General features: G+C 42.3%; 7 protein-coding genes across 11 annotated transcripts; 4 read left to right on the forward strand and 3 right to left on the reverse strand.

The window, feature by feature from the left end:
• Window positions 1–8: 8 nt before the first annotated feature.
• On the reverse strand, window positions 9–1,311 carry LOC115766248 (superoxide dismutase [Cu-Zn]). Its single transcript, XM_030710111.1, has 2 exons — window positions 1,155–1,311; window positions 9–613 (listed from the first exon to the last, which is right to left on the reverse strand). Exons 1-2 carry the CDS (start codon window positions 1,218–1,220, stop codon window positions 218–220), a joined length of 462 nt encoding a protein of 153 aa, XP_030565971.1. The 5' UTR covers window positions 1,221–1,311; the 3' UTR covers window positions 9–217.
• A 321-nt stretch (window positions 1,312–1,632) lies between these two features.
• Window positions 1,633–2,979, forward strand: LOC115766878 (kelch-like protein 30). Of its 2 annotated transcripts, none has more exons than XM_030710948.1 (2): window positions 1,633–1,928; window positions 1,984–2,979. In XM_030710948.1, the coding sequence occupies exons 1-2, from the start codon at window positions 1,918–1,920 to the stop codon at window positions 2,909–2,911; spliced, it is 939 nt and encodes a 312-aa protein (XP_030566808.1). In that variant the 5' UTR covers window positions 1,633–1,917; the 3' UTR covers window positions 2,912–2,979. The 2 variants fall into 2 exon arrangements, with proteins under 2 accessions (XP_030566808.1, XP_030566815.1); XM_030710955.1 differs by lacking the exon at window positions 1,633–1,928 and having other exon boundaries at window positions 2,056–2,138; window positions 2,203–2,979.
• Window positions 2,980–3,247: 268 nt separating this feature from the next.
• LOC115767622 (xaa-Pro aminopeptidase ApepP) lies at window positions 3,248–5,404 on the forward strand. The gene has a single exon (XM_030711923.1). It carries the CDS (start codon window positions 3,371–3,373, stop codon window positions 5,201–5,203), a length of 1,833 nt encoding a protein of 610 aa, XP_030567783.1. The 5' UTR covers window positions 3,248–3,370; the 3' UTR covers window positions 5,204–5,404.
• Window positions 5,405–5,630: 226 nt separating this feature from the next.
• LOC115767633 (kelch repeat and BTB domain-containing protein 2-like) lies at window positions 5,631–6,763 on the forward strand. The gene is made up of 2 exons (XM_030711925.1): window positions 5,631–5,740; window positions 5,801–6,763. Exons 1-2 carry the CDS (start codon window positions 5,730–5,732, stop codon window positions 6,729–6,731), a joined length of 942 nt encoding a protein of 313 aa, XP_030567785.1. The 5' UTR covers window positions 5,631–5,729; the 3' UTR covers window positions 6,732–6,763.
• A 642-nt stretch (window positions 6,764–7,405) lies between these two features.
• Window positions 7,406–11,639, reverse strand: LOC115766141 (forkhead box protein K2). 4 transcript variants are annotated; one of them, XM_030709986.1, is made up of 9 exons: window positions 11,602–11,639; window positions 10,799–11,507; window positions 10,270–10,736; window positions 9,563–9,660; window positions 9,276–9,493; window positions 9,023–9,207; window positions 8,859–8,954; window positions 8,370–8,475; window positions 7,406–8,310 (listed from the first exon to the last, which is right to left on the reverse strand). In XM_030709986.1, exons 1-9 carry the CDS (start codon window positions 11,618–11,620, stop codon window positions 7,977–7,979), a joined length of 2,232 nt encoding a protein of 743 aa, XP_030565846.1. In that variant the 5' UTR covers window positions 11,621–11,639; the 3' UTR covers window positions 7,406–7,976. The 4 variants fall into 4 exon arrangements, with proteins under 4 accessions (XP_030565846.1, XP_030565854.1, XP_030565838.1 ...); XM_030709994.1 differs by having other exon boundaries at window positions 7,406–8,307; window positions 9,276–9,496; XM_030709978.1 differs by having other exon boundaries at window positions 9,276–9,496.
• Window positions 11,640–14,512: 2,873 nt separating this feature from the next.
• LOC115766178 (39S ribosomal protein L2, mitochondrial) lies at window positions 14,513–15,697 on the forward strand. Its single transcript, XM_030710023.1, has 2 exons — window positions 14,513–15,193; window positions 15,256–15,697. The coding sequence occupies exons 1-2, from the start codon at window positions 14,722–14,724 to the stop codon at window positions 15,672–15,674; spliced, it is 891 nt and encodes a 296-aa protein (XP_030565883.1). The 5' UTR covers window positions 14,513–14,721; the 3' UTR covers window positions 15,675–15,697.
• Window positions 15,675–16,855, reverse strand: LOC115766168 (ubiquitin fusion degradation protein 1 homolog). The gene is made up of 2 exons (XM_030710013.1): window positions 16,624–16,855; window positions 15,675–16,573 (listed from the first exon to the last, which is right to left on the reverse strand). Exons 1-2 carry the CDS (start codon window positions 16,751–16,753, stop codon window positions 15,759–15,761), a joined length of 945 nt encoding a protein of 314 aa, XP_030565873.1. The 5' UTR covers window positions 16,754–16,855; the 3' UTR covers window positions 15,675–15,758.
• Between the last annotated feature and the right edge of the window lie 127 nt (window positions 16,856–16,982).

The following is a 16,982-nucleotide window of genomic DNA, read 5'->3' on the forward strand; positions in this document are numbered from 1 at the left end:
AAGTTTAATTTTGATAACACCATTTATTGCCTTAAAGGTTGCTTTTAAACAACTAACAAAGGAAAATCTCTTTTATGTACGTATATATCCAATAGAAAGTTTAAACCGTGATTACGCGCCGTGGATACACTAAATTAAATCCATATACAATATTTATATATATATGTGGGCTAATATGTATGCATTTGCTTGAAATGCTTTTAGGCTCTAAAGTTGTTTAGATTTTGGCAATGCCGATGACACCGCAGCCAATGCGAGCTCCCGCGTTGCCAGTTGTCTTGCTCAGCTCGTGTCCGCCCTTGCCCAGATCATCGGGATCAGCGTGCACCACAACGGTGCGTCCAATAATGCTATTGGCGCCGAGCAATGTGATCTTGCAATCGCAGATGTTCACGGGCGTGGGACCATCGCCATTGGCGATGATGTTGCCCAAATCGCCCAGGTGGCGATTCTCGTCGGTCGGTGCGCCATGCTCCTTCTGGTAGGGATTGAAGTGCGGTCCCGATGACATGCAGCCATTCGTGTTGTCGCCGAACTCATGCACATGGAAGCCGTGCTGACCCTTTGCCAAGCCGGTTACCTCGCCGGTAACCTTCACGGGGCAGCCCTCGCCCTGTTGAAGTGGATCGAAAACAGATACGCATAGGGTTAAAACAAGATAGGAACAAGCTGATAAGCAGAATCAACTAACCATGATGACAGAAACATTTTAGCTGGGCAAAGGTAGCTTGAAATTAAGGTCATATTCTAATCCCCTTTTCAAGAAGAGCCAAGAGTAAATGTGTATGCGGTATAAGAGAGGTATAAGAAGGCGAATTGAATTTTCGCCGTTTGCCTTTAACCGTACACACATACTTGCGCATTTCTGGCATGTGTGCAATGTTGTTGTGCTTATATAATTATGCATTTATCAGATGACACAGCACAAACTAAACGCAATTGAAATTCAAGTAGCGCCGCAACAGTCCACAATCACATATGTATGCACATATACACACACAATTACATATATATACATGAAAGTTCTTCATTCATGCACAAGCATACATATTTATTAGCTCGGTGTGGTGCGGTGTGGCCGGCTAATTGACCTTAGTTTTTGTGGGCTGCCATATTTGTTTCAAGTTGAAAACAGATAATATACAGTCTCTTACCTCCTGTTCGAAGAAAACTGTGCCCTTGGCATCGCCATTGATAACGCATACAGCTTTGACCACCATTTTTGTGTTTTGCTTATTCGGAAACGTATATAGAAAAATAATTAAATAAACAATTTTAGCCACTGAACTTGTCGTGCGAAGAGCAAGCTACGGAATGCTTAGTGTCGCTGACTAGTAGGGCACAAAAGCTATCGATTAAAGTATCGATAAGAGTCGTTTGTTAGCTTTCACCACTAACCATACAATGCAATGCATATTCAATGCATTTCACCATTAACAAGCCACACGTTTGATTATTCAATTAATAAGCTTAGCAGTCTCTTTGACAATTTTTCGTACCTCTGCATAGTTATTGTAGATTGAACTTGACCGCTTTATTTAAATGTCGTTAAGGAGACAGCCTATCGGCCGTTTACGAAAACAATCTTATCGATATATTCTAGAAAAGTGCCCAGAACTAATAGTCTAAACCAAAGACTTGGCTGTGCTCCGAATATTTGGTGTGTATGTAAATATCACTTTTTAAAACTGTCGTTTTGGATATTGCGCAATTAAACCCATGCGCAATAAACCAGTATTGTATGCGCAGTTTGTAGTTTAAATATTCTAAAAGGCGCGTCCTAATATCAATGTCAAGGACATGATCGCGGGCGCAATTAATTTTGCGTTTTATTGTTTAATTTTGGTTTTTAAGATTACCTGATCAGAGTATCAAGAACTTCTTGAAGAAACTCGTATAGCTAGAAAACTGCAAGAAATGGACAAATGGTAACCTCTTCTACTCATTTTTAATGTAAAGAATGCTAATATCGTTCTATTGAAGGTTGTCGCCCGTCCTCAGTAGCTTAACGACGGAGTTTTCGGATTGTCGTGTTATCGTAGGCTCCACAACTTTCGAGTGCCATAAAATTATTTTGTCCAGTGCCTCGGAGTTCTTTAAGGGCATGCTGTTGGGCAATTTCAAAGAATCTATTTCGGGTCAGATTTACCTACAGAACGTCACGCCAGAGATTTTTGAAAAATTCCGTAACTATGTTTACAGCTACAACAAGGAAACGCTCAATGGATATGAAAATGCTATCCTAATGGATCTGTACAAGTCCGGCAATCAATGGCTGGTACCGTCAATAACCTCCGATTGTCTGAGCGTGCTGACCGAACGTGCCAGAACCATGAATCTGGAGGAACTTATTGAGCTTTATGAGTTTGCGCACAACTACGACAATAAGTCCTTTATTCAGACAATTACTTCTCTTATGATGACTCATCATTTCGATAAGTTGCTATGTAAACGAGTCCTTCTGCTTGGTTCGGATGTGTTTATTCAATATATCACCACGGTTGCCAAAATGAAACCGGAAATTGAACGTTATAGGATGATTGAAAAATACGTGGAAATAAACGGATTCCTGAAGGATATAAACGATAAAGAAAACCGTGAAATAAATGAAGTAAATCATTTGGACAGTAATGTGGATGAACTGATTAATAAAACAGAAAATATGAAAATAGAACCAGATACCGAAAAAGCGCCAGTAAAAAATGATAAAGCGAGTAGCGAGCTTAAAGGAAAGCTTAAAGCTGATTTCGTCAAATCTTTACTTATTGCCATAGACTATACTAAAATGACTGTTAGGGAGTTCTACAATGGTCCAGGAAAATCTGAGTTGCTGACATATCAAGCCAAATATGAAACCCTATATAAAATTGTCAGGAAAAGAAGCTACGCAAAATATTTGTTTGACGATTAAGCTTTAAGTGAATTAATACCAATATATGTTTAATAAATATATTCTTTATGTTGACAATACGCAGGAATACGTAATAAACAGTTTTATAATACGTGATTTTCTACACATATATTTTTATTACATCTGGCAACTGTCTTCCTCAAACAAACGTAATAATTAATATATATTTTCATACCAACGACAATTTCAAAAATTGCCGCAGTTTTTGTTATCGATAACTTTTTGTTGTTGCGTTTATCAACACTTAAATTGAGCACACGCAAAAAGCAGGCGAGAAAGAGCAAAATTTTACGACTGCAGCAGCTGCGAAATACTAAGTAAGCAGTTGTCGTATACAATTCATAATTTACGATTAGCTTGTTATCAGATACTATAACACTTATCTCATAGTTGCCCAGCTATATATTTTTATAGCTATTCAAGTGTCGAACGTGCTCAGTGAAACAGTAAGAAGGCATAATGAAAGCGACAACCCAAAAATTGTCAAAGCTCCGGGAGCTGATGCAATGCGCGAATGCACCGGAAGCCGCCGGTATAAGTGCCTATGTGGTGCCATCAGATGACGCCCATCAGAGCGAATATCAGTGTGCCCACGACGAGAGGCGTGCATTTATTAGCGGTTTCACTGGATCGGCGGGAACAGCAGTGATAACCCAGGACAAGGCGCTGCTCTGGACAGACGGACGCTATTATCAGCAGGCTGAGAAGCAGCTGGACGCCAATTGGGAGTTGGTCAAAGACGGACTGGCGACAACGCCTTCGATTGGCACATGGCTGGGCAAGAATCTGCCCAGAGGCAGCGCTGTGGGCGTTGATCCGCGTTTGTTCTCCTTTCGTGCAGCGAAAACCATTGAGAAGGATCTGTGTGCAGCCAATTGTAATTTGGTGGGCATCGAGCAAAATTTAATTGATCAGGTTTGGGCTGCCGATCAACCGCCGCGTCCATCCAATAATCTCATCACATTGAATTTGGCCTTTGCCGGCGAGCCAATAGCCAAGAAATGGGAACGCACTCGTGACCAAATGAAGCAGCACAACACGAACGCCTTGGTTGTCAGCGCATTGGACGAGATTGCCTGGTTCCTGAATATGCGCGGCTCGGATATTGCCTACAATCCGGTATTCTTTGCATTTATGATCGTAACACATGATCAGATTGCCTTGTATATCGACTCCAGCAAGCTGCCAGATAACTTTGAAGCTCATCTATGTGAGAATAATGTCAAGATCTTAATACATCCGTATGAATCAATTGGTGATGGCGTACGTCAAATTGCGGCCGAAACTAAGGGCAAAATTTGGATATCGCCAACGAGCAGCCTGTACCTAAATTGCCTCGTGCCGAAATCGGCTCGACATCAGGATATCACGCCGATTGCCGTATTTAAAGCGATCAAAAACGATAAGGAAATCGAAGGATTTGTCAAGAGCCACATACGCGATGGCGTGGCGCTGTGCCAGTACTATGCCTGGCTGGAAGCTGCCGTGGCGCGGGGCGAGAATGTCGATGAAATGTCCGGAGCTGATAAATTGGAATCATTTCGAAAGACCAAGGACAACTATATGGGTCTCAGCTTTACCACGATCAGTTCTTCGGGTCCCAACGGTTCGGTCATACACTATCATCCAGCGAAGGAGACAAATCGGCCCATCAACGACAAGGAAATCTATCTATGTGACTCTGGCGCCCAGTACCTGGATGGCACAACTGATGTAACCCGCACTTTTCACTTTGGCAATCCCACAGACTTTCAAAAAGAAGCTTATACGCGTGTTCTTAAGGGTCAACTAACTTTCGGCTCAACGGTATTTCCCACGAAGACAAAGGGCCAGGTTTTAGATGTGTTGGCCAGAAAGGCGCTCTGGGATGTCGGCCTAGACTATGGCCATGGAACTGGCCACGGCATTGGACATTTCCTGAACGTGCACGAAGGCCCAATGGGTGTCGGCTTTCGGCCAATGCCCGATGACCCCGGCCTACAGCAAAACATGTTCATTTCAAACGAGCCCGGCTTCTATAAGGATGGAGAGTTTGGCATACGCATCGAGGACATTGTACAAATTGTTCCAGCCGAAGGAAAGCACAATTTTGCCAACCGCGGTGCTCTGACTTTCAAAACCATCACCATGTGCCCCAAACAGACTAAAATGGTAATCAAGGAGCTTCTGACCAAGGAAGAAATTCAATTACTCAACGACTATCATAAGTTGGTTTGGGAAAAGCTCTCCCCCTTGTTATCCGACGACTCTTTCACTTTGGCTTGGCTCAAGAAGGAAACCAATCCCATATAATTATTGTAAAATATCATGTGATTTTATGATTTCAGTTAAGGATTTTTAAATCAAGCAACAATCATTTTTGAGATTTTCTTTTAAATAAACGTTTTTATCAACTTGTTTTGCTGCATTTAAAACAAAAATTAATTGTTTTCGTTTTTAATTAATACGCACCAATTTCTGAACTTTTTAAGGAGGTGGAATTAAGGAAATTTTCAGTGCTGTAAAACAAATGCTGTGAAAATAAAATTAAAGAAAATAAATAAGCTTCTATTAAAGCAAATAAGCCTATATTAATCTCGAAATTAATTGAAGGTCGTTTAATTACAATCGAGCTATTATCAAATTATGGTGCAAAAGGTTTTATACGATCAAAATTTCTAACCTCAATCTCGCATTTATCGAAGCGGAGTTCGGCGTTTTCCAGCACTTTCGTAAGCTTTTGCGATAAATTTGGATGTGACTTTTAATCTTGGCCTTAGACAGTATTTCCTATTCTGTTTTTAATATTTTCTTGAATTTCTTCTTATTCTTTGAAACCATGAGCAAATGGTATGCTTGACCGCGATACTTGTACGCCAGATTTATTCATGTTGACTGATCTATTTTAAGGTTGGTGGATACTTCCAAAAATCTGAGCAATGATTCCAGCTTTACGGATTGCGTTATTATTGTCGGCGCCACAACATTCAAGTGCCACAAACTTATACTGTCGTATGCGTCCGAGTTTTTCAAGCGCATGTTTCTGGGCGATTTCAAGGAAGCGCTGTCCGGCCGAATATACTTGGAGGACATATCAGCGACCACCTTCAAGATATTCCGCGACTATATATACACATATGATAAGAATAATCTGAACGAGTGCACCACGCAAACCATAATCGATTTGTTCGTGTGCGGAAATCGTTGGCTGGTGCCTTCCATAATTGAGGAGTGTCTGAACATATTGATCGAACGGGCCAAGTCCATGAAGGTGGAGGATTTGGTTGATCTATTCGAACTGGGCCACAGTTTCGATAGCAAGAGCCTTATTAAAGAGGTGTCCGCTGTCCTGACCGCTAAGCATTATAAGTATCTATTTTGCGACAAAGTTCTGCAATTGAGCTATCATGCGTTCTCCGAATATATTTCCGTAACCGCCAAATTGAAAACGGAAATCGAACGTTATAAGATGATCGCAAAGTATTTGGAATTGAATGGATTCCTGGACGAGTCCACAATGGCAAGCGAAGCAGTCGATAAGAAAAGTGAAGATTTCGAAAATAATAATAATAGTCTAAAGAAAGACGAAACAAATGAGGGGCAAATGGAAATCATTGATGCCGAAACTGAGAAACCAAACTGCCAAAGGCATCAAGAAACATACGTTCAGGACCTGCTTGGCTCAATCAATTATACGAAAATGTCTGGCGACGAGTTCTACGAGGGTCCTGGCAAATCAAAGTTCCTCACACAAGAAGCTAAATACGAAATATTGTATAAAATTCAAAGTCGTCGTATTAGTCGCTTAAACGTGCTACTAAATCAATATCGAGCAATGTGAACGAAAAATATGAATAAATAACAATGAATCCATCTTGTTTTGTTTAACTGCGAAAAGGCAACTGCGCTTTAAAAGGATAGTTATATTACTTAGAGATTAAATAGATTATATCAAAGTATAGCATAAGACGCATTGATTTTCGGGAATAAAACGAACAAAAATTGACATTTGCTTTTTTGTTTTAATACACAATATGTCCAAACACTTAAATGGGATTTTCTTCATTATTAAGAAATAAAGTGCAATTGTTTTTTAGATTTGCTTTTGTTTTTTTTTTTATACTTAGATGGTTTGCATTATTATGTATTTGTATTTGTATCCGTAAATTTGTAGATATTTTACTTTTAATATTTTGTATATACTTTATATATATATATATATATATTTATATATAGATATATATTTGTATTTATATTTAAATCGATATAGGTAAAGGTATGTAGATAGGTAATAATATTCATTTGCCCGTTTGTTGTTTGTTTGTTTGTTACTTGTGTGGTTGGTTGCTTGGTTTTACCCCTATTTTCTCTCGTTTCGGTCACATAGCTATAACATCTTAAACATCATTACAATAATCAATCGTATATAATTCTATATATATATATATATATATATATAGGTTTAGGTATATATATATATATATATATTTAATATTTTTTTTTTTGCTTTTTTTCTTTTTGTGTTATTTTTGCATTACTTCGATTTAAATCTTAATATTTATTATATGTACTTAGAGAGTAGCGTCATCGAGCATATTGAATTCGTCAGAGCTAAGGGTTAAGTCGTAAATATGGGGGCTTTCTTTTTTTTTTTGAAAGTGTTTGCATGCCGTTTAACCGTTGTACGGTCAACACCTTAAAACAACACAATTTCACAGTTCTATTTATAAACATTTTCGTATCAATTTTTGTTGGGGCTTCCGCTTGGATTCTCGCTTGATGTTCGGGATTGGCAAATTCAATATACAAGATGGAGATACTTTTTCTTCTTGTTTTTGTTTTAGTTTTAGTTTTTTTTTTTTGTTGCTTTCTAGAAATTTGCTTAAAGTGGGCTTTGTTTTGCATTTCTTGCTTGCTTTCTCTAACGGTTCTGAGTTTCTTCATCTGCTCGCCGCCGCCTCCACCTCCGCCTCCGTCGTCGTCGGCGACGTTGACGCTGCTGCGGTTGCAGCTCCAACAGCTGCGATTCTTTCTCTGCGTATTATTATTTGCCTTTGTTGTGTTTCTGCTTCTGTATGCGTACGCATCAGAGCACCTCGGAGACGTACTTGGGACGCTTGGCCGCGGTGGCATCCGCTGAGACGCACTCCTCCTCGCCCGCCGCCTCAATGTGACCGCTATAATCGGTCGGCAGCTCTTCGTATATAATCTCAGGATGCTGCTGCGGCTGCTGTTGCGTCTGCTGCTGATTTAGCGTTGGCGGCGCCGGCGCCGGATGCGACACGGCCATTACATGATTTCGCTTAAGCGCAATCAAAGCGCCAACTCCTCCGGCTGCGCCTCCGCCAACCCCATCCACATGCGCCTGCTGCACACTGACGCCGGCATTTTGATTGGTTACATAGTACGGACTGCCGCTACTGTAATATATATATTAGATCAGATATCATGTCATATTAGCGAATGACGAGAAACCCACTTGAATTGATTGGAATTATTGGCCATCGTCTGTGGCGGCTGTTGCTGTTGTTGTTGCTGCTGCTGTTGCTGTTGCTGGTGTGCATTTTGAGAGTTGTAGATGATTTCTGCAATAATATATAATACAATACATTAGCATGACGAATACTGTTAACTACAAGTCCTTGTGGATCGATGAGATGGTATTTCTATATAACTTATACACAACTAATTTGTATTTGTATTGCCTAGATAATAGTCTACTGTGAGATTCTCTCAAACATCGAGTTGTGAATTGAACCATTTGGTTTTTTAATTATTATTTATTATTTAATTTAACACATGTCTGTTAATTATTAACTTTCTGGCGGGCTTCTAATTTGCCTGAATACAAAATCAGACTATACAAAAAGAAACGCTACAAGCTTCACTTAATTAAAGTTTAAGTCCCATCGCTTGCTTAAAAACATAATCTTATGCAATTAGCTTTGGCAGCTTTCTTTCCGCTTACCAGCATCGGCGGCACGCTGCTCGAGTGACATGCCCGGTGAGCCGGGCGCCGATTGCAGCACAATGTCCTGAAGCGGCGAGCTCTCGCGTGAGTTATCTGCAAAGTCAAAGATTTGTTGGCTTATTTGAATGAGGGTTGGAGAATACTTAATGTATAGGACTTACCCATATGACTGGGCGAGACGGGCGCCGAGCGCGGCATGCCGTAGGGCGGACGGAAGCCCTGACTGCTGCGCTGGCGACGCTTCTTGTAACTGTGATCGATCAACTTGGCGCCGCTGTCCGGATCGATGCGCCAGAAGGAGCCCTTGCCGGGCTCATCCTGCGAGCGCGCAACCTTGATGAAATACCTGCAAGTGGACAAGCCGGATTAAAAGTGTGCTCATAGTTTTCAATTCAAATTAGATGGTAGACAAACCTATTTAAACTGAGATTATGTCGTATGGAATTCTGCCAGCCCTTGTTTGTCTCCTTGCGGTAGTAGGGATAATGCTTGACAATGAACGAATAAATGCCCGAGAGTGTCAGCTGCTTGTCCGGAGCGGCAGATATGGCTTGGACAATCAGCTGAGCGTAGCTATACGGCGGCTTCTCATTGTGGTTATAACTGGCGGTAGACGGTGTCTGGAATAGATCCTGCTGCAAATGCAAAAGCAAACAAAATACAGTTTGAAATGTGTAGTTTTATTATTGCACAATGCCTACCGTGTTGTTGTTGCTATAATTGTTGTAGCTGTTGGTTTGATTCTGATGAAAACCCTGACGAGGACTAGCCGGACAACTATTGGCAGCGCTGATTGTACCTGTGTGCATAGAGACAAAATATGTAATAAATAAAGTTTTAATTTAAATCAATAACAATACTTTATGTTCTCTCGATAATTTATTATGTTAGTATAGAATATGCAAAAAATGTTCTATGTTAAAATTTGAATTTGATCAATTAAATATGTTTAGTACATGGCCGGGGGTTATTGCAGTTCCTTGGATGAGTCCTTAACGGATTCTGATTGCTTGACTAGCCCGGAACTGGTGGTGGCTGCTGCCTCAGCTGCATTAGGTTGCGGCGTGATTGTGCCATCAGTTTTAAGATTGTTCTTTTTTTCCCGTATACGCAACAGATTTTGCGTAAAGCTCAGCACGTAAGCTGTGGCCGCCCAGGACAATATCATTGTGCTTTAACAAAATTAAAATGAGCTTCTCACTTTGGAATTACTGAACAAATAATTTTGATCAGAATAGAAATGAAACATTTCGTTTGCACAGCTGCTGCAGCTGAGTTGTTGTCAAAAGAAAGATGAAAACAAAGATCAGTTGATTAGAACAAGTAGCTAAGCTAGGAATCTGGTTCTATCTCTAACGTAACCCTTTACACGCCGTGTCTAATTGGACGCCAATTGGAATCCACTTACCGGTTGGCGATAGATAGGGGCTCTTTTGCTCCTTCTTGGGTATTGAAATCTTAAGCGGTGAGTAGATGGCAGCTCCATCAGCGCCGGTTGTCAACAGTTGGGATGCTGTGGGCGGTGCTCCTGGTAGGCGCTGCTGCTGCTGCAGAGTTGTGTGGTGAAGCGGGTGGTGTGGTGTGTGTGGGAGTGGGTGATGCGGCGGCAGCGGTTGTTGTTGTTGCTGTGCCTGCTGCTGCTGCTGCTGCAAGTGATGCGCTGGCTGCTGCTGCTGCTGGCTGTGATGATGCGACGCCTGCAGCGAGTGCAGTTCGTCACGTGGCGGTGGAGTTATAATAACATGAGCGCCCGCCGTCCCAACTGCTGCCGGACTGCTCAACACTGGGGCTACCTCCGGCGTAATGTCCGCCGGTGCGGCTACAAAGCTCTCGAATTCGATGCGTATCTCGGTGCTCGGAAATCGAAAGAAGCAGCTGCAAAGAGGACATGCATTAATTAAGCAAGATCTTAGCCAATTGGTCACAATTTGGCCTACCGTTGGGGCAGTCGCAGTGGATCCACATTGCGCCGCTGCAGAAAGTCATCAACGAAGATGCCATTCTTGCTGAGGCACTGCACAAAGAAGGCGCGCCGCTCGGGTTCGTAGAGCACCTGGAAATGTTTACGAGAGACCAAATTGTTCTCGGCCACGTTGAAGTGCACCAGCGATGTGGATGAATTGCGTCCAATGACGGTCACCTCGTCCGTTATATGGAGCAAGTCCTCATTGAAGCGCAGCACACCGTAAGCATTCGTCGGCGGGGAGCTGGAGCTGATGCCACTCGATACGACTACATTGGCAGGTGGGTGGTTTGCTGAGTTGATGTTGTTGTTATTGTTGTTGTTGTTGTTATTTTGATTGTTGCTGGCCAGTTCGACGCTGCTATTGTTATTGTTATTGTTGTTTAACGCTGCAGCGGCGCCATGATGAAGCTGCAGCATGTCCTTAGCTATGGCAACAGTTGCCGCGTCTGCAGCGCTCGCTGCTGCTGCTGCTGCTGCGGAGGTGGGTGTGTTTAAAACGGCGTGTACCGTTACAATGTGATTGTTGTTGTTGCTGTTGCTGCTGGGATTGTTGTTGTTGTTGTGGTTGTTGCTTATATTGATGGTTGTTGCTAGTGTTGTTGTTGTTGTTGTAGTGGCGGCCATTGAGAGGTATCCACTTGCACACTGCCTGTTGTGGTTGTTCTTGTTTTGTTGTTGTTCTAATTAAACTGAAAATTGTATTAATTACTATTATTGTTCTTCCGTTTAAATAATTAGTGCAAATAAACAAGAAAATATTGCACACACACACACCTACACACTGGCACCGCATTGTTTATTGTTTATTTTCTTTTCATTTTATTCTTTCGTCTTCTTTTGCTTTGCCTTTTTCTGTATGCGGCGCGCTTAAAAGTTGTTGTAAATAAAACTGACAAAGCGCGTGTTGCTTACCGACAGAGAAAAAAAAAAATGTATTTGTGTAGCTTTTCACGCGTGTTTTTTAGACTTTTTATGCTCAAGGTTTTTCATCAGCTAAAGCTAAAACCATACAGAAAATATTTTCCAAATCCACATACATACATATATGCACACACACATATGTACATACACACGACACTCTTTAGGCAGTTTGCCTCCGTCTCCTACTTTGTAGAGAGAACGACATACATACAATAAAAAAAAACAACACATACAAGTACTTACATTTCGTTTCTTTTTCAGTTTTTGCTTTGCTTATGTTTTGCTACCATCGCCGTTCGCATGCATACATACACATGCACATGCACATACACATACACATATTAACTCGACTCGCACTCGGCAACAAGCAAAAACAATAACAACTCGCACAACAATAATAACACTACTACTACTACGTTGCGGCACTCACTACGTGAGTAACGAAACACGCACACAAATACATATGGGTAGATATTGCTTATGGCAAAACACAATGCGTTGGGAGATGTGCTATGCGCGCGTGCGCTCACTCTTGATGCGGCGGCATCGGTTTGCCCGGGCAGCGGCCGGAGAGAGCAAAAGAGAGAACCGAATCCCCAAAGAGCTCTCAATTGGAGCAGCTGCCGGTCGCAGAGCTACAAATAAATAAAGCTCTAGCAGCAACTGGGCTTTAAGATAAAATTGATATTTTTTTATTGTTCAACGCGCGCGCAATTCGTTCAATGCAGCATCACTGTGTTTACGCCTGACAATTTGTCAAGTCTCAGTGTTTGCGGTTTCTGCGGCGCCAGTGTTGCCAAGTGTGCAAAAATATTGAAAACGTGCTTAAGTTTATGCACACATATTACACGAACAGTTGCACACTTGTACGCATATCCAAACTAAACATGCATTATTTTTACAAGAACACATATTTAACTTTGTTTTAACATATTACATTCGAATAGCCCACTATTATTGTTGAAAGAACAACTGTTGAAACTGAAGAAATTAAAAATAAACAAGAATTTTATCTAATTCTTAGAGTCACATAATTAATGTGTGGCTTATTAAAACTCACTGTTTAAATAAGTGACAAATCGTTTCCAAGTGATGAATCGACAACTCTATTTGACAGTTAAATTTTGCCAATAAGCGTATTGAGCTCGGTTGGCAACACTGGCCAACAGCGTGTTCCCTTTGCTTCTTTATTTGTTCTTTACTCCCATAGACAATATCAGATGTACGTACTTACACACATAAATATGTACATATGAATGGATGTATTTACATACATAGGTATGTATACACTTAGGAAATAAATGAAAACAATACTTATTTATGTATGTATTATCATACATACATATGTCAAATGAGACAGTTTAGCCCCCACATGGCTCCCATTCAATCGATCGAGCTTGCATGCGCGAACATGCAAAACGAAACCAAAATAAAATTAACGAAAACAACGTAAATAAAATGCTATAAAAATAAATACAACAAAGCAAACACACATACACAATTGCACACACCCATACACAACATGTACGTACGAACGTTGTTAGGTCACTGCTACGCTGCCGCTGCCGCTGCCTCGCTCGCATCAGCAAAACAGAAACACAATAAATAAATAAAAACACCAAAATATACACACACATTCTCACACACACATATTAGAAAGAGCGCGCGCATGTACGTACATACATAAACAAGCACTCACACACTTATGTATATAGGCATATTGAAAATGCGTAAAAATGCCGCTCGTTGATTTTTCAGCTAGCAACGGAGCCGAAAAAAACAAAAAAATCAAAAACAAACGACGTCGGCGCGACTCCACCTGCTTGCCTATACATACATGCATACATAGGTACATATCTATGTATGTATGTATGCATGTGAAAAATATAAATATGTATGCATGCCTTGTTTGTCTCTCACTTATTTCGGCGACTGCGGACAAAAGGACAGACAAAAACCGTAAACATACAAAAAGCACACTTTTCACAACGTACGCTGTATGTACATCATACATTTGTATACATGTACGTACATACATATATATATGTTGCTTCGCTCGTTCGTTGGCGATTGCGTAAACTTGCCGCCCGCTTTTTTTCCACCTAACACCAAAATATGTACACACAGTTAAGGGTACACACAACCACATGCATCTAAATACACAACACACACACACACACATATGAAATATATGTACATCACTTGAATATGTTCCAAAATAACAAATACATTTTATTTATATTTTGTTGGCTTTACTAATATTCTTCTTTTCATATTAATTAATACGTACTATTGTTTATTTTTGTTACATTCGGCTTACGATTGATTATCAAACTCAACTGTTTTTGTTTTTCGCTTTTTATTATTATTTCGCTTTAGCTACTTTTTGTTTTTGCGTTTTCTATTTTTTGCACAGAAAATTTAGCACACAACACGTTTTTTCGTGCAGTTCGTTCGCCACTGAGCGTGTGTGTGTGATTGTGTGCGTGAGTGTGTATCAACAGCATGTTTGTGTGTGTATATTATTTTTCTTTCTATCGGCTCGTTCGCCTTGTTTATTATTATTTTTTTTCGTACCTTTTTAACTGCCGCTGTTCGCTGTGTATTTTTTTTTATAAATTTTTTTTTAACAAATTGCTTTTCACCTTATATTTAAGCTTACTTTTAACTTAATTTGTGCACTTTTCACAAGTTTAATGCCGTTTTCAATTCTTATTTGCTTGCAGCGCGCTCCGCAGCAGCTGCCCACACGACGTGACGATAAAGAAGAAGCAGACATTCTCTGCAGCCCTGGTGCCGTACATTTTTGCCCCCAAATTTAACCAACTGATACATCCAAACTGGTCACACTCTGCTCACATGTTGTTCACAGCTGTTCTTAACAGAGCGCACAAATTCTGTTACGCATATGTTTTGTAACCGAACTGCATGAGAATATCGTTAAAAATTTATTAAATCGATTTATCTGTGAAAATGCAAAGCCTTGTACGCCTGCTCAGTAACTGCACATTAACGCTGCAGCCGCAACAACGCGGCGCAGTGGCAATGCTGCAGCAGCTGCGCACCAAAACGAAGGTCGTCGAGAAACCCAAGCCGGGCGCGGGTCAACAATTCCGACGCATCGTTCACTTCCCCGAGCAATATACGGTTGCGCCGCTTAAAATCACACATCTCGCCGGCCGTGATCCCGTCACGGGTCGCATTGTTGCCAAGGGCATTGGCGGCGGCATCAAGCAGCAATATCGTTGGATCAAATGGGTGCGCGACGGCCCCAGCGAGGGTGCGCCGCAGGAGGAACGGGTCGTGGAGCTGCTGCGAGACGGTTGTCGCACAGCCAAAGTGGCGCTGGTCGCCGTCGGCGACGAGCTCAAGTATATACTGGCCACGGAGAATATGCGCGAGGGTGACATACTGAAAACATCACGCGTAATTCCACGCATACCGGGTAAGTCGATGGAACAAACTGTTTTTGCCGCATTGAGTATTGAACGTTTGAGTGTGCTTTAGTGCGACCCAACGAGGGTGACGCCTATCCATTGGGCGCCCTGCCCGTGGGCACGCGCATCCATTGCCTGGAGAAGAATCCCGGACAGCCCTGCCATCTCATACACGCCGCCGGCACCTTTGGCACCATATTGCGCAAGTTCGATGACAAAGTTGTAGTCCAGTTGCCCTCCAAGCGGGAATTTGCCTTCGATCGCATTTGCATGGCCACCGTGGGACGTCTCTCCAACGTGGAGCACAACAAGGAGCATGTGGGCAGTGCGCAGCGCATGCGCGAGCTGGGCAATCGACCCCGTTCCGGCCTGTGGAAACGCAAGGAGGGTAAACACGGACGCAAGATACGCCGCTTGCCGCCCTTGACGACGATATCGTCGCCGCCCCTGCCTAAGGAGGAGGAGATCAGGATGACGCTCAACTTGTAATTTGATGTTGTGGAAATTTCATTTCATATTTTTTATCTATTTCTATGAGCCATGTGCAACATTAAACAACTAGGAAGTTACATTCTATTTGCGCGATTTCTTCATGGAGAAGCCAGTGCCATGGAAGCTGTCCGCATCGATGCCGGCCTCGCCGGTTGCGCCCTCGGCGTCCTCTTGGGTGCGATCGCTGATGGGCTTAATGCTGCGATCGAAACGCAGCAGGCCAAATTGATAATCGTAGTCGGGCACGCCGCGCGGCAGCACCTTCTTGAGAACTGGCGTCTCCAGTTGGCTGTCCTTTTTCTTTTTGCCATCTAGACGCACGCCGGAGCCCTTGAAGGTCTCGACGACTTCCTCGTGAACGGCACCGCCTGCGGCTGCCTCGTTGGCGCCCGCGCCCTGTCCACCTGACTGGGCCGCCGGCTGTTGCTCACCGTGCTCCTTGTAGCCCACCGGAGCCTCAAACTCGACGTTCATGTCGCACTCAATGATGCTGACAGCGTTGCCCGGCTTGGTCTCCAGTACGCACAGCTCGTAGACCTTTTTGTTGTACTTGATGGCAATGACGTCACCCTTGGTGAGGCATGCAAAATTGCGCAGTGCATTTTCCAGCACAGCCTTGGGATTGGTGATGTCCAGAAAATCGGTGCTGTGTGGCTGAAACTTGGAAAAGGTGGCCACTTGAAGCGAGACGCTCTCAATGCTCAGTATGTCGCCCTCCTCCAGCAGCAGATTATCCATCATCCAATACGGCAAATAGCATTTGCCCTCATCGGCCACAAATTCCAAGACGCCAGCGTGCGAGGAGCGCGACTTTTTCTTGTTGGTCAGCTTGAAGAGCATCGGATATTCGACGTTCAGGCGTGTCAGTGTATCCAGCGCCGAGGGCGGCATGATGACTGTAAGCAGTTGCATTGAATAGCAATCGATTTTAGTAAGTCTTACTTACTTTTTCCACCCTTTTCCACATCAGAGCGCTCGTTGCCCGGCAGCATGGACACTGAGAAGCATTTATAGGTGGCTTGGAAGCTGCGTCCTCCGTCTGGGAACATCATGTTGAAGCCACTAAAGTGGAACATTGCGACTTAGTTTGCTGTGCTCGAACACAACAAAATAATCAATTTGTTTGGTGTTTCCAAAGTTTTTGTAATGTCACGATTTGTTTTTGTTGTGATAAAAACAAAGTGCGACAGAATGTTATTTAACAGAACAGTGAAAATAGCGTCAATAGTTGCTGACTGGTGTTAACAGCGGACACAAGGGTTGATTTGGAAAAAATATCGCTGACATTTGAATTGAATTGCAGCT

Source organism: Drosophila novamexicana, unplaced genomic scaffold (assembly GCF_003285875.2).
Source record: "Drosophila novamexicana strain 15010-1031.04,08,12 unplaced genomic scaffold, DnovRS2.1 tig00000009-arrow-pilon, whole genome shotgun sequence".
Lineage (NCBI taxonomy): Eukaryota > Metazoa > Arthropoda > Insecta > Diptera > Drosophilidae > Drosophila > Drosophila novamexicana.

Excerpts from the sequence above, each read along its gene's own strand:
- LOC115766248 (XM_030710111.1), bottom strand. The coding sequence starts at position 1,220 with ATGGTGGTCAAAGCTGTATGCGTTATCAATGGCGATGCCAAGGGCACA. Across the intron at positions 614-1,154 it reads CAGTTTTCTTCGAACAGGAG|GGCGAGGGCTGCCCCGTGAA; the intron begins GTAAGAGACTGT and ends CCACTTCAACAG.
- LOC115767622 (XM_030711923.1), top strand. The coding sequence starts at position 3,371 with ATGAAAGCGACAACCCAAAAATTGTCAAAGCTCCGGGAGCTGATGCAA.
- LOC115766141 (XM_030709978.1), bottom strand. Across the intron at positions 9,661-10,269 it reads CCCCTATCTATCGCCAACCG|GTACAATCAGCGCTGCCAAT; the intron begins GTAAGTGGATTC and ends CTATGCACACAG. Across the intron at positions 9,497-9,562 it reads ATTATAGCAACAACAACACG|CAGGATCTATTCCAGACACC; the intron begins GTAGGCATTGTG and ends TTGCATTTGCAG.
- LOC115766178 (XM_030710023.1), top strand. The coding sequence starts at position 14,722 with ATGCAAAGCCTTGTACGCCTGCTCAGTAACTGCACATTAACGCTGCAG. Across the intron at positions 15,194-15,255 it reads CGTAATTCCACGCATACCGG|TGCGACCCAACGAGGGTGAC; the intron begins GTAAGTCGATGG and ends AGTGTGCTTTAG.
- LOC115766168 (XM_030710013.1), bottom strand. The coding sequence starts at position 16,753 with ATGTTCCACTTTAGTGGCTTCAACATGATGTTCCCAGACGGAGGACGC. Across the intron at positions 16,574-16,623 it reads TGTGGAAAAGGGTGGAAAAA|TCATCATGCCGCCCTCGGCG; the intron begins GTAAGTAAGACT and ends AACTGCTTACAG.